The 14,686-nt window shown below is 42.6% G+C and overlaps 1 protein-coding gene across 1 annotated transcript in view; it reads left to right on the top strand.

The window, feature by feature from the left end:
* Window positions 1–4,039: 4,039 nt before the first annotated feature.
* LOC135463963 (TPR and ankyrin repeat-containing protein 1-like) overlaps window positions 4,040–14,686 on the top strand; it is a 30,046-nt gene continuing 19,399 nt past the window's right edge. Inside the window, exons 1-8 of the mRNA XM_064741434.1 lie at window positions 4,040–4,776; window positions 4,940–5,424; window positions 6,311–7,692; window positions 8,426–8,537; window positions 10,555–10,761; window positions 10,923–11,251; window positions 12,632–12,796; window positions 14,171–14,372. Coding sequence (XP_064597504.1) covers window positions 4,040–4,776; window positions 4,940–5,424; window positions 6,311–7,692; window positions 8,426–8,537; window positions 10,555–10,761; window positions 10,923–11,251; window positions 12,632–12,796; window positions 14,171–14,372 — 3,619 coding nt within the window. The remainder of the gene's footprint in view (window positions 4,777–4,939; window positions 5,425–6,310; window positions 7,693–8,425; window positions 8,538–10,554; window positions 10,762–10,922; window positions 11,252–12,631; window positions 12,797–14,170; window positions 14,373–14,686) is intronic.

Raw genomic sequence — 14,686 nt, 5'->3', positions numbered from 1 at the left:
TTTATTAACAGAGAAAGTGAAGATTGGACAAAAGAAGATGAACCACTAGCAGGAGAGAAGAAAAGATCATATTTGGATTACAAGGCAAATTCAGGGAATAGCATTGTTTCGCTTCCTGCCCACAAAATTGAAAAAGGCAATGCAGAAATGGTCGACAACGAAACGAATAAACCACTAAACTTGGAGACAGATTTTGAACTTGACACCAGAGTATTTGATCACTTGGCATGGGAAGTGGAATGCAATGCTGACGTTTGGAGAACTTTTCAAGACAGAAAATGGCCCTATGGGTTGAAAAAGAAAGCTATTGATGCAATTCAGCGCTTGGGTGAAGGTGAATGGACTGACTCCTTATCTAAACGCGTTCAGAATGTATCTGCAGATCTCAAACTTTTCGAGGCTAAGATATCCAAAGACGCCCGCATTCTTTGGGAGTTGGCAATTTCTTTTCGCCCAGGCTTTCACACGAGCAAAAGCCCTATTATTTAGAGATTATTCGAGTGTGGGATATTGTCCTGGATCACGACAAGCTCTCCCATCGGATCCGGCGAGTGGAAAAGTCCCCATAGAAAGGGACAAACGTACCTCCGCTCGCCGAAACTTGTGAGCGTACCAACGTCGCGACCGTCTAAGAGAGACAATACTAGTTATCGTCTTCCGCAAACGTTCACGGGAAGCGCCAGAGGAAGAATGCGCAGAAGTGGTCCTTTCACCTGCAGCCAATCCGGACGACAACGAGTACAATGTACTGAAATTCTACGACTTCTCATCAGATGTTGTCCGTCGAATCCTACAGCAAACGAATGAAAACATTGACTTTCCGTTTAAAATAACAGCTGTTGAACAAAATATTATCAGTGTCCGTCCGGAATCAGCCCTTCTCTTGGCAGGACGCAGCGGGACAGGGAAAACAACATGTTGTTTGTACCGTCTTTGGCATAGCTACAAAGCATACTGGAGCCAGGCACTTTGCGAAGAACCCCTTATCCCGCGGGGGAATCCAGCGGAAGCTTCAGGTATGACAAATTTTCCTCCCATTTTTGAATACCGGGTAATTATTTTGGCTCTGTACTCAATGCTGTTTATTACATCAACGTGATGCTCTTATGTACACTTGAATTCCAAACCCGACAGAGAAATATTTATTTGCATTTGACCGGGGAATTATTTACTGAATTTTTAAAATTTGAATTAAATGCCGTGCCTTGAATTTCGACCGATTGCATCCTGGAAAACTATTCTTCCCGACACGTTACCTAGTGGATTAACTATTTGCGCATTGTTCCTTTGGAATACCATTTATAGTTCACGTGTGGGTTGCGGGCGTCAGATTTGACGCTTAGGTTGTTACATTTGACTGAAGCGTGGGAGAGTAAAACAGATGACGGCGTAACCTAACGACCTTATTTTTAGAAGAGTGTAACTAAGCCAGTACAGTCATGGAACGATACCAATAAGTATAAACGCTGTATTATGCAGATAATGTATGCTGAAGAAGGTTTGCGGGAAGTCAGGAATTGTCCGCTCGAGGGAAGTGATGTTTAACCAGTCCGGTGACACATCTTGATATCCCATGTCTCATCATACATTTTATGTTTTTATTATATCGTGCAAAATATGTGCGTCTTTATTGGTACTATAAATCGCATGATGTGCACACCGTTAGCGTGGCTAGCCATTGTCCGGGTAATTACTAAACAAAGAAGCTAACGTCAAAAGATCGCATTAAACAGGGTAACTGCACTGAAATCAAACAGGAAACTGATAATTCTCCAGAAATTCTCTATAAAGTTGGATCAAATTTTCCATCATTGTTTTTTACTTGAATTTGAGTGAGCTTTAATGGTATACTCAAGAACTGTCCACTTATACGATAGCGGTGGTGAAAACCTGAGTGGCTAAGGTAAACCACCGGCCTTGGACAAAGCACTGACGTACATATCACGTCAGGTGCCCGGGCGATTGAGAGACATAGCAATTCGACATCGACCCGCTGTTGCTCCAATTTCAACAGAACGTAAACTGGAAAAATACATCTTTTGAATAAATTTTACTTCATTTTGACGTTTCCGCCACCATTAACTTGAAGCTGAAATTTAATTTCAGTTGTGCAAGGAAGTCCATCCCATGAGTTTATCCTACAAAACGCTCGTGCAGCTGCGAGGATAGGTGAATTTTACATGATACAGGGAGATCCTGACAGAGCAGTAGAAGTCTTGACAGACTGTTTCTGGCTATTTCGCCATCTATCCTTCGAACTTTATGACGATGAATTTTCTCAAGTTCTTGTGAACTTGTCGACTGTGCTCGTGGGAGGAGCTCAGTGGCCCCAGGGACATAATTGTAAGTATGTAGAATTATTAGCCATCATACATTCATTGGAAGAAGTTAGTGAGGAGATGGAAGTGTAAATGGCGTGTGTGCATGCTTGGGTTTAACGTCGTACTCAACAATTTTTCAGTCATATGACGACGATGGAATCATTAGGGTGCTTGTACGTGTAATGTGCCTTCTTGTTGCAGGACGGATTTCTACCGCTCTTTTATTTAGTGCTGCTTCACTGGGGTGTAAATGGGGTGACGGTGTAAAGAGGGTGTGTGTGTGTTGGTGGGGGGTGGGGGGTGGGGGAAGAAAAGCACAAGATAACATGGCGCGTGGTGTGTTTTGGCGAGTGGATTGTTTGAGGATTTAAGATCTCATTGGCGTATAATGGCAAATAAAAGGCAAAGAAATCATCAATGTGAATAACATGCCAGATGAAAGACCATTAAACGTTGTCCAGAGAAAAATACCTCCAAATCTACTTTTACCATTTTTTTTCAACTCGTAAAATGCCTTTAAAACGTTTGATTACATGACGGATTTTCCAACATGTTGAGACCAATGACGTCACATGAGGTTTCTGCCCCGTAACACACAAACTGCTAGATGTCATCATTCAAAATGTATACGCATATATCATTAATATGAGTGCATTCGACGAATGAACCTTAAAAAGAACTATTTAACCAAAATATATGAATGTGACGTCACTGACAATCTCTGCTTAACTACAGACTACAGTAGAATCGGATGTTTTAAAGCATTTTACTGTACTAAATCAATTATAAAAATAATAAATCAAATTTATTTCCCTGGACAATGTTTAATGGCCTTTCATCTGATTACACTTTAATAACAATGTTTTTCCCCTTTAACTGTGATCTGATGCCATTGCTCAGACTCCATTAAAGAGTTGTGCAACTGATTTTGAAGCTTGGCTATTTTGAACAGCGGGTTAACATGTATTCTAATACAACGCATTAACTAATGTCTTACCAGATTACAATGGGCGCGGGGTTGCATTTCAATGCCGCGTTTATGGAGAACAGATGAAAATGCACGGACGACTGCACCTGGCTTTGCATCTATTCCAGACTGCCTACATTATATTGAGTAAGCGTTGTTTTGACATCCACAATGAGGAGACATGCAGCGTCTTGAGCCAACTGACCATTCTGTATCAGCAGGGTGCTTGGAAAGCTTGTCAGTGTACAGGTAAACAAATTTACTCTGAATGCAATCTCACTGTTGTAACGCGTCAGTAAAAGGTTTCAGCACAGAGAACTCAGCCGGTGCAGTGACGGCAGTGTGATGGTTGGCCAATGGTCACAGACACAGCTATGAAACAAAGTAAAAGGCTTCAGCACAGAGCTAATCTGGTGCCGTGACGACAGTGTGATGGTTGGCCAACGGTCACACACCAGCTATAAAACAAAGCCCACAGGTCTCACATTACTCCATTATCTAGAAAAACGTCAGAGAAGATATTAAAGTGGCGCTTTCAAATTTTGCTACATGTACTTTTTTAGATTCAAATTTGTTTATCTGAGTTTGTTTAAGATACTCTGAATAATTTTGACCAACGATGTTATCACTCCACGGATATTGTAAAATCAATCGACTGACTGTCCGCAATGTCCAAAAAAAAACTATTATTACTGTTCTATTACCTTCCTGTTCTATTTGCTCGATCGCCTCCCTGAAATGTTTCACTTTCATGTCCTCAGGTTACTTTGAACTATTCGAGAAGCTTCTGGAGCTGTTTGTTCAGGGTGGTCCGGCGTACAGCTACCTCAATCCGTCAATTGCAGATAAACATGGCAACACGTTGTTAGATGTGATAGGAAAGTACGGAACCAGCTGCCATACAGAACGGGCTGTCGATCTCCTGAGGCGCTGGACGCAAACCAGGGGTGACGATCAACCAACGATGTCGCCTGTGCAAGGGGACAGATTAACCATGGTTTCAAGAGCAACAACTTTGCGAAAAGGCATTAAAACAGCTCAAAGCAAGGTCGTAAAAGCAAGGCAGTCAGCTGCAGACAAACCAAACGCCAGTTCATCGTCAAAAACTGTTATTATAGACTTTATTAACAGAGAAAGTGAAGATTGGACAAAAGAGGATGAACCACTAGCATTAGAGAAGAAAAGATCATATTTGGATTACAAGGCAAATTCAGGGAATAGCATTGTTTCGCTTCCTGCCCACAAAATTGAAAAAGGCAATGCAGAAATGGTCGACAACGAAACGAATAAACCACTAAACTTGGAGACAGATTTTGAACTTGACACCAGAGTATTTGATCACTTGGCATGGGAAGTGGAATGCACGGCTGACGTTTGGAGAACTTTTCAAGACAGAAAATGGCCCTATGGGTTGAAAAAGAAAGCTATTGATGCAATTCAGCGCTTGCGTGAAGGTGAATGGACTGACTCCTTATCTAAACGCGTCCAGTATGTATCTGCAGATCTCAAACTTTTCGAGGCTAAGATATCCAAAGACGCCCGCATTCTTTGGGAGTTGGCAATTTCTTTTTCGCCCAGGCTTTCACACGAGCAAAAGCCCTATTATTTAGAGATTATTCGAGTGTGGGATATTGTCCTGGATCACGACAAGCTCTCCCATCGGATCCGGCGAGTGGAAAAGTCCCATAGAAAGGGACAAACGTGCCTCCGCTTGCGGAAAACTTGTGAGCGTACCAACGTCGCGACCGTCTAAGAGAGACAATACTAGTTATCGTCTTCCGCAAAGTTTCACGGAAGCGACAGAGGAAGAATGCGCAGAAGTGGTCCTTTCACCTGCAGCCAATCCGGACGACAACGAGTACAATGTACTGAAATTCTACGACTTCTCATCAGATGTTGTCCGTCGAATCCTACAGCAAACGAATGAAAACATTGACTTTCCGTTTAAAGTAACAGCTGTTGAACAAAATATTATCAGTGTCCGTCCGGAATCAGCCCTTCTCTTGGCAGGACGCAGCGGGACAGGGAAAACAACATGTTGTTTGTACCGTCTTTGGCATAGCTACAAAGCATACTGGAGCCAGGCACTTTGCGAAGAACCCCTTATCCCGCGGGGGAATCCAGCGGAAGCTTCAGGTATGACAAATTTTCCTCCCATTTTTGAATACCGGGTAAATTATTTTGGCTCTGTACTCAATGCTGTTTATGACATCAACGTGATGAGCTTATGCACACTTGAATTCCAAACCCGACAGAGAAATATATATTTGCATTTGACCGGGGAATTATTTACTGAATTTTTAAAATTTGAATTAAATGCCGTGCCTTGAATTTCGACCGATTGCATCCTGGAAAACTATTCTTCCCGACACGTTTACCTAGTGGATTAACTATTTGCGCATTGTTCCTTTGGAATGCCATTTATAGTTCACGTGTGGGTTGCGGGTGTCAGATCTGACGCTTAGGTTGTTACATTTGACTGAAGCGTGGGAGAGTAAAACAGATGACGGCGTAACCTAACGACCTTATTTTTAGAAGAGTGTAACTAAGCCAGTACAGTCATGGAACGATACCAATAAGTATAAACGCTGTATTATGCAGATAATGTATGCTGAAGAAGGTTTGCGGGAAGTCAGGAATTGTCCGCTCGAGGGAAATGATGTTTAACCAGTCCGGTGACACATCTTGATATCCCATGTCTCATCATACATTTTATGTTTTATTATATCGTGCAAAATATGTGCGTCTTTATTGGTACTATAAATCGCATGATGTGCACACCGTTAGCGTGGCTAGCCATTGTCCGGGTAATTACTAAACAAAGAAGCTAACGTCAAAAGATTGCACTAAACAGGGTAACTGCACTGAAACAATCGCACGTAGTCGTTGAACGCTGTCGTTGGCTGTTGCCTCGTATACGTGGGTTATTTTTTCGTGACCGCAAGGCTGCTTTGTTTTAGTGTAATACCCTTGTACATCATATTTCGATTCTAATGTCCCATTATCTCATTGCTTATTTAAGGTTGCGGCTCTTCTTTGAAGCCAGCGGTTAACTACAGAGTCGACATGAAGAATAGTGCTTCTAGCAGCGGACTCGCCAAACAAGCGTCACATCATGAAACTCTAGGCCATCTTCAGCAGCTCTTTGTCACAAAGAATGGAATATTGCTCTCAGAAGTCCACAAGAAGTTCAATGAACTGAGGAACGGTTGTGATCTAAACAGTCTTTATAGCAGACCAGACAGTCTTCTGTCGAATAAACTGCAGGATATACCCAGTCACAAGTACCCACTCTTCGTAACGTCACGCAAACTCCTTTTGATGTTAGATGCCTCTTTGCCTGGGGAGACCTTCTTTGAGAGATCAGAGAATGGTACCTCAGCGGCAGACGACATGTGTATGTCCGGTGCTGAGAGCTCATCACCATGTCTTTTGGAAGCCCGTCCTTCTGGTAACGCAACGTCTTTGGGCAAAATCAGTAAGCGACTGGTCACTTACGACGTGTTTGTAGTAGAACTTTGGCCGAAGATCAGGGCAAAGTCAAAATTCCAACCATCTTTGGTATGGACAGAAATCTTCACGTTTATCAAAGGATCATTCCAGTCCCTTCTCAGCCAGAAAGGTTATTTAACATCAGCACAATACCAAGAAGTAGGCAGAAAATGTGCCCCAAACTTTACAGGTAATCGAGGTGAGATTTACAAAATATTTAGAGATTACGAGACAGAAAGGAAGCGAAACGGATTGTTCGACGAGTGCGATCTCATACTTAACCTTCACAGGAGGCTAGATAAGAATGTGCTTGGTTGGAAAGTCGATGAGATGTACGTTGATGAAACGCAGGATTTCACTCAAGCAGAACTGAGCCTTCTTATTAGGCTTTGTGAGAATCCTAACAATATGTTTCTGTCAGGTGACACAGCCCAGGCCATCATGCAAGGGATATCCTTCCGCTTCGCTGACCTCAAATCACTTTTCTACCACACCCACGACGCCTTCCCTTCAAATCGCGTGACAATTCCGAAACAAGTGTTCCAGTTGACAGACAACTATCGCTCCCACCAAGGAATCCTTTCTCTCGCTAGCAGCATTGTTGATCTCATGGTCGACTTCTTCCCTGAATCAGTTGATCTTTTGGACAGAGACCAAGGTGTGTTTCCTGGTCCTTCACCGATTCTTCTGGAATTTTGCAGCTCCAAAGATCTGGCGGTTTTACTAAAGGATAGCCAGCGATTGACATCAGCCATAGAGTTTGGAGCACACCAAGCAATCGTGGTTCTCAATGAAGCAGCACGTTCGAGCATTCCAGAAGAGCTGCGGGCTGGCTTGGTTCTGACCATTGAAGAGTCCAAGGGTCTGGAATTTGACGACATTCTCCTCTACAACTTTTTCAAAGATTCTGACGTGAGTACTGGTCTATATAATTGTTCTACATCTCTGCAGAATATCTGTGTCAGAAACTGTTTTACCATGACTAAACTCTTTTGGAGACCTCATGGAAGCATCTTATTGTGTAGAAACGCAACAACCCTTTGCAAATCACAATGCCATTTTCAAGATCTGACGAACGTAGGTTTTGTGCTTAAAGCCAGCATGTTGAATGCAATGGCTAATTTGCCTGCGGAATTTTCGAATACTCGACAGTGCACTTCTCCTAGTCTTTAAAAAATGCCAATTATGAAATCAACCAGATCAACGGTTGCAGAGAAACCTATAAGATAGACAGACACTGGTTCCTATATTCATCATTAAATGGACACTTATACCGTAACATGCCACGAGCTGGCATAGCTCTGACCAGTGAAGAGGCCAAGGGTCTGGAATCTGGCGACATTCTCCTCTTCAAGCTTTCTAAAGATTCTGACATGAGTACTGTTCTGACTAATTGTTTTACGTCTATGGAGAATATATCTGATCAGATCAATGGTTGCAGAGAAAACTATGATGGCCAGACAGACACTGGTTCCTACAGTTACAGCTATGTGGACACTTATATTGTACCACCTGACACGCCGTACATGTTTGCATGACGTACATCACGTCATGACAATCAAGTGCAATATCATTTTATCAAGAGCAATCGACATATTGAAGTAGAAATATAATTTCTTCTTTGCCTACTTTCTTTTAATACCAGGCTAACGATGAATGGAGAATTGTCACATCGTATCTGCACCGATTGGCGACTGCTAGAGACGAACCCCAGGCCGCTGGGCCCAGTACACCTGCACCGGTAGAGATCGATCAAGGTATCGTTTTAAAGAATGGTTTTTTTTCATATTTATTTCCAACCCTGTTTTCACAGTTCGATCAAATAGAACAATATGTAGAGTTTAACATAACGCTTTGCTGACGAAATAGAAATTGTTCTATTTTCATACGACTATCTAATCGCGGTAAGACGAATGTAATATAGGAGGGTCATGTTTTACAGTATATGTCAAATGGTGAAATTTTACTATAATCCACGGTAGTCTGTAGATACCAGATCTTTTTCATTCGTCCCATGTTAGCTTCCATGCTTTAGATCTGCATGCTTGTATTTACTAACCTGTAACACGGAAACAAACATAGCTTTTCCATGCTTTAGGTCTGCATGCTTTCATTCACTGACCATTTAATTTCGGAAACAGTCATAGCTTTTCTTTAATCCATGAGTAATTATTACGCTATACCAATTGATTAAACTGCCAAAAGAAACTTTACAAAGAGCTCAAATCAATTACTTTTGCCCAATCGAAAAACAGGATGACTGAAGCTAAATATATCGAAAAGACCGATGACTTCAGATATTGAAAGATAACGGACAAAGCGGCCTTCAAATCATTTCACAAGTAAACAAACAGAGCAGGGGTAAAAAAAAATAGCCATTACATCTTGGTTAACAATGGGCAGAGTATACAAAAAGTTGATTTTTTTTTTAAATCAGTCAATATCAAAACCATCAATATCGCGTGTGGCCACGCCTTGTTTCAATAAATGGGAAAACTCTCTGACGCAGAGAAAAAGACAGTCGTCTTATGAAATGACGCAGCATTCGTTGCCATTTATCTTTGAGAGCGAACGTCAGTTCTGGTCTGTTGGCTGCAAGGTGTGGCCGCTATCTTAATCGAAGACCAATGATATCCTAAAGGTGTTCTATGGGGGACATATCTGGGGAACGTGCAGGCCACGGCAAGACGTTGACGTCGTTGGCGTCCAGGAAGTTCTGCACAGCTCGAGCTGTATGGGGTCTGGCGTTGGCATGCTGGACACCACGGGGCTGCTGTTGAAGGCATGGCAGGACAACAGGACGTAAAATTTCTTCCACGTAACGTTGAGCCGTTAGGTTCCAGTAGATAATGACCAGTGGTGTCCGTTCCTCTCCAATGATCGATAGGCCCTAATTCCGTGAGCCATGAGTCTCCTGGACACGGTCTACTGACTGACCCAGTGACCTAAGGCGCTGACTGACGATGACGGCACTGTCAAGAAGCGGTTCCTCAGGTGTAAGGTGCGCAGCTACCCGTCTTCTTGCCTTCGGTAAGTCGTCTCAGTGGAGCAGCACTAAATAAAAGAGCGGTGGAAATCCGTCCGGCAACAAGGAGGCACATTACACGTGCATGCACCCTAAGGATTCCTTCGTCGTCGTATGACTGAAAAATTGTTGAGTACGACGTTAAACCCCAAGCACTCACTCACTCACTCTCTGGGTGTAGTTACACTAGGCCTGCCTGTTCTTGGCCTCTCCGATGTCTGCTTTGTCTGTCTGTAACTTTGCATCAAGTCTAACACAGTTACACGAGAGCAGTCGAAGGTCCTTGTAATGTGGGCTTGGGTGTTTCCCATGGATACCACACTCAGGGCCTTTGCGTTGTTGTGAAGTCAATCGAGGCATTACTTTGGTGGTTTTTAGTCAGTGTGGAAATCCATCCCACCGTGTATAACGTTTTTATACACTTATTACATGTTAAGTTGCGGCCATCTATGGGTTACGTGATTTTTCAACTTTCTTCGTTGTCTCAAAACAAATTCGTGTGGGTGTATATGACGCTTGTCGCACATTCCTACAATAATTTGGTATTAATTTCCTAAAAAGTCTGGTTAAAGTTAACTCACGGAGTTGTAAAGTTTCTTTTGGCCGTCAGTTTATTTGAATAAAATATTAGTACATAACAATTAACACGAGCATTACTAGTGCATACAAAACCAAAAATCGACAAGCAGCATTCAAATCAATATACGAAATAATAATAATAATAATATGTTTTTACCGCTGGTTTTCAGAAGCAATACAGACGTCAGCTTGCCGACCACTGGCATTTAACCCTATGAAGCACAGGGTTCTGTGCTCGGAGTTCAAGCGGCTGTACACAGCGATAACCCGGGCTCGTGTCAATCTGTGGATTTACGATGAAGACGAGAAAAGTCGTGCATCGGTTTTCGATTACTTCAAAGCGAGATGCTTGGTGCGAACGATTACTTCAGCCGAAGGTATTCTCCTCAAATTTCAAATTCAGCCATGTATACATGGAATGTGCAAGTTACATTTGTTTTTAGAAAGAAAAGGTTGAAATGGCCTTTTTTTATGCCAAAAAAAACCCCAATTTTTCACCTAACCAACATTTGTAATTACTCACAAAAAATATTTTCAGATTCTGAACGCGAAACATTCGCACAAATGTCCAGTTCGGCCGACTGGACCTGGAGAGGCGACAAGTTCATGGAGCGCCATTCATATGACATGGCCATCAAATGTTACCAGAAAGCTGGGGATCGAGCTCGAGAACACGTGGCTATGGCACACGCAGCGTCCCGCCGGGCCCGTGGACTACAGGCCAACCCTTCCAAGATGAGAGAAGAATTCCTCACGGCTGCAAAGTTGTACTTGGTGAACTGCGGAATGGTTGTTGAGGCGGCGAAGTGTCTTGTGAATGCCCACGAGACATTGTTAGCGGCACGTCTGTACGGGAAAGTTGGGCGGGTAATCAAATCAATTCGCATGCAATGCTTATGTTGTCTAGCCCTATGTAACCAATGAACCCTGTTACACTTCAAATCACCTCGGGGCCCCCGTTGCTCAGTCGGTTGGCGCGCTAGCGCGGCGTAATGACCAGGAGCCTCTCACCAATGCGGTCGCTGTGAGTTCAAGTCCAGCTCATGCTGGCTTCATCTCCGGCCATACGTGGGAAGGTCTGTCAGTAACTTGCGGATGGTCGTGGGTTTTCCCCGGGCTCTGATCGGTTTCAACCCATCATAATGCTGGCAGCCGTCGTATGAGTGAAATATTTTTGAGTACGACGTAAAACACCAATCATATCAATAAATAAAATCAAATCACCTCCTTTGAGGTATATTTATTTATTTAAGAATATTTCACATATACCGCGCCGGACAGCATTATGTTGGGGAGAAACCCCGGGGGAAACGCACGACAATCGAGAGGAAGCCAACAATTGCTGGAACTCACAGCGATCAGATTGGTGAAAGGTGATTGTACATGTGCTCCGCTAGGAAACTAACCACTAGGCCTTAGAGGCCCGTTTGATACTATACACCCAGTTCTGCCGACATATCCTCACAAAAATTCCTACTTGCTCAACAAAGGTTTATATTCCTTGCTAAATTATCCTCCTTTAGGGCATTTACAATAATCACTTTTGTTAGCTCTGGGCCTGGTGAAGATCACCTGAGAAGGTGTCGGTGTTCGGTGATTTTTCGTTAAACTTGGTTTGGTGAATGTATACAAGATGTGAGGTTAATGTTTTAGGTTACCGTAATTATAGTTTGTTATGTTCAATACGTCCGTAAACTATAGAATGTCACTATATGGTGTATCAGTATATGTTATATTAACGCACCACGAATGTCGCAAAAAGAACACAAAAATATGACAATATGACAAAAAATGAGACTTGACGAAAATGGCACTTTGCTGCCTCGTTCGGTTTGTTCAAACCACGGCATCCTTTCACTGTGAAAACCTAGGGCAAATTTACTAACTCAGCTCATCATTCCTTAAGATGTTCAAATAAGGCATGTACGTATGTACTTACTCTTGAAAGTTCACACCGTACTTAACAATTTAAGTACGACGAAGTCATTAGGTGTATGTCCGAAGCCTCCGTGAGCGAGGTGGTTAGCATACCACCGCGTTGCAATGACCCGCGAGCATCTCACCAATGCGGTAGTTGTGAATTCAAGTCAAGTTTATGCTGGCTTCTTCTCTGGCCGTACGTGAGAAGATATTATTAATATTGTTAGTAATATTGTTAGGTACGGCGTGAAACACCTATCAAATAAATACATACAATGTGTCTTCTTTGAAAGAACGTGAAATCGAGTACACACGTGTTACTTGCAGATGGAAAAGGCTGGTGAACTGTACAAACTCTGTGATCACCATTATTATGAGAGCTGGCAGTTTGAATCACAAGGGCTATACAATATGGCCGTCCAGACTCTGTGTGATATCAACAGCTTTGACATAGCCATTGATGTCGTGGAAAGATACGACAGCAAGGTCAAGGTACGTAAACCCAAGGTCAAGGTATATAAAGTCAATGTCAAGCCATGTAAGCCTCATGTTATGGTATGTAACGTATGTGTTATGTAATGTGAGGCCAATGTCAAAGGGACCCGATAGCATGGTTGGTAGAGCGTCCGCTGCGGGAACGGTAGATCCAGGGTCAATCCTAAGACTATAAATGAGAAAGCTGTAGTCTCCTCGCTTGGAGTTCAGAATTAAAGGAACAGTGCAACGACTGATTGACCCGTATCAGTATAATGGCTCGGGCGGGGCGGCTTACTTGCCTTTGCTTACTCTTCTTAACAAAGCAGCGCTAGATAGAAGAGCGGTGGAAATCTGTACTGCAACAAGGAGGCACATTACACGTACATGCACCCTAAGGTTTCCTTCGTCGTCATGTGAAAAATTGTTAAAGCACGACGTTAAACACCCAGCATTCACTCACACAATGTCAAGGTGTTTAAGTTCAAGGTCAACCTATGTCGCCCCAAGTTCAGGGATTGTAAACTCAAGCTGATGGTGTGTGAGGCCAAGCTCCAGGGGCCTCCTGCGCTGAGAAATCGTTGGCTAAGTTGGTTGTAACCAATAAGGCGACATATGATAAAGGCATATGCTTTATCCCTATTTATTGTGGCATGGTGAGCACTGCCAAATGCGACTATTTGATTGGTCTCATCCCTCAAAAGAAAACAGCAGTTGTTTTTCCATTATTGTGTGATGCATGTAAATACTCCGCGGTAAAAGTGGTACACTCGAAGGAAGCAGTTTATGTGGTTAAGTACCTTTTCTCTGGTCAGCACAACACATGGCGTTTTAAATCCATAGGCCCGAGAGCATTTCTAGACCTTAAAAACGTCTAATGGCATACTGTAAAGAGAGGGCATACTATTACTTTTCCCTAAGGCCATAGACACTCAAGTAACGCCAATCGGAGTCAATTTCAAATGAATAATTTTCACCCAGTGGGCCCATCTACACTCTGTCGTCGGCAGGCAGAATAAAAATATTAAAAGTTTAAAAATGTTAAATGGCTGCAACATGTATGCTACTTCTTACCAAAACCTAAGATGATAACGCACTAATGCGGTCGCTGTGAGATCAAGTCCAGGCTGTACGTGGGATGGTCTGTCATCAACCCTGGGCTTTTCCCTGGGCTCTGCCCGGTTTCCACCCACCATTATGATGACCGCCGTCGTATAAGCGAAACGTTTTTGAGTACAGCGTAAAAAGACCAATCAAATAAGTAAATAAATATAATAAATCAATAAATAAATAAAAGTTCCTAGGCGCTTTCATTGAATTTCTTCACTGGTGTTTTGCAGATATTTTTCCCAAAAGTCTAAAACCATTATATTTCTCATTTGTGGATAATAGGAGTACGCCTCCAAGGGACATCGCATACCTCAGATAATACTAGAGAACAAACCAGCGTATTCACGAGAGGAGCTGACTCAGAAAGCAGGAAGGATCAATCTAAAAGACAAGAATTGCCAAAGCGCTTGTGCAAAACAGGACGTGAACCGCCTCCTGGAGCAGGGTTTGATCCCAGAAGCTGTAAAGTCGCTAATAGAGTCTGGTACGTATAACAGCTGAATCACTTATAGACAACTACTGACATCATTCCGAAAGAGTAACAATATTGGAGTAAAGGTGGATAAGTACTTGAGAAAGTATATCCTCATTTTACTAGAGCACTGTCAGTATTATTCAGCCTTTCTTTTGTTATTTCTATAACAAGACCAAGGTCTCAGTGACCAGAAATTACCAAAGTATTTGAAACAGAACAAAGATATACTTTTTTTATATTCCACTGGTTCAAAAACACCAGGAAGCTATCCTAACAGGGAGCGTGGCTTGGCCTAAAATTCACGATATTCGGTAATAGGAGTT

This window comes from Liolophura sinensis, chromosome 3 (assembly GCF_032854445.1).
Source record: "Liolophura sinensis isolate JHLJ2023 chromosome 3, CUHK_Ljap_v2, whole genome shotgun sequence".
Classification (NCBI taxonomy): domain Eukaryota; kingdom Metazoa; phylum Mollusca; class Polyplacophora; order Chitonida; family Chitonidae; genus Liolophura; species Liolophura sinensis.
Note: the sequence above shows the minus strand (reverse complement) of the source record. Positions and strands in the feature narration are given on the sequence as shown.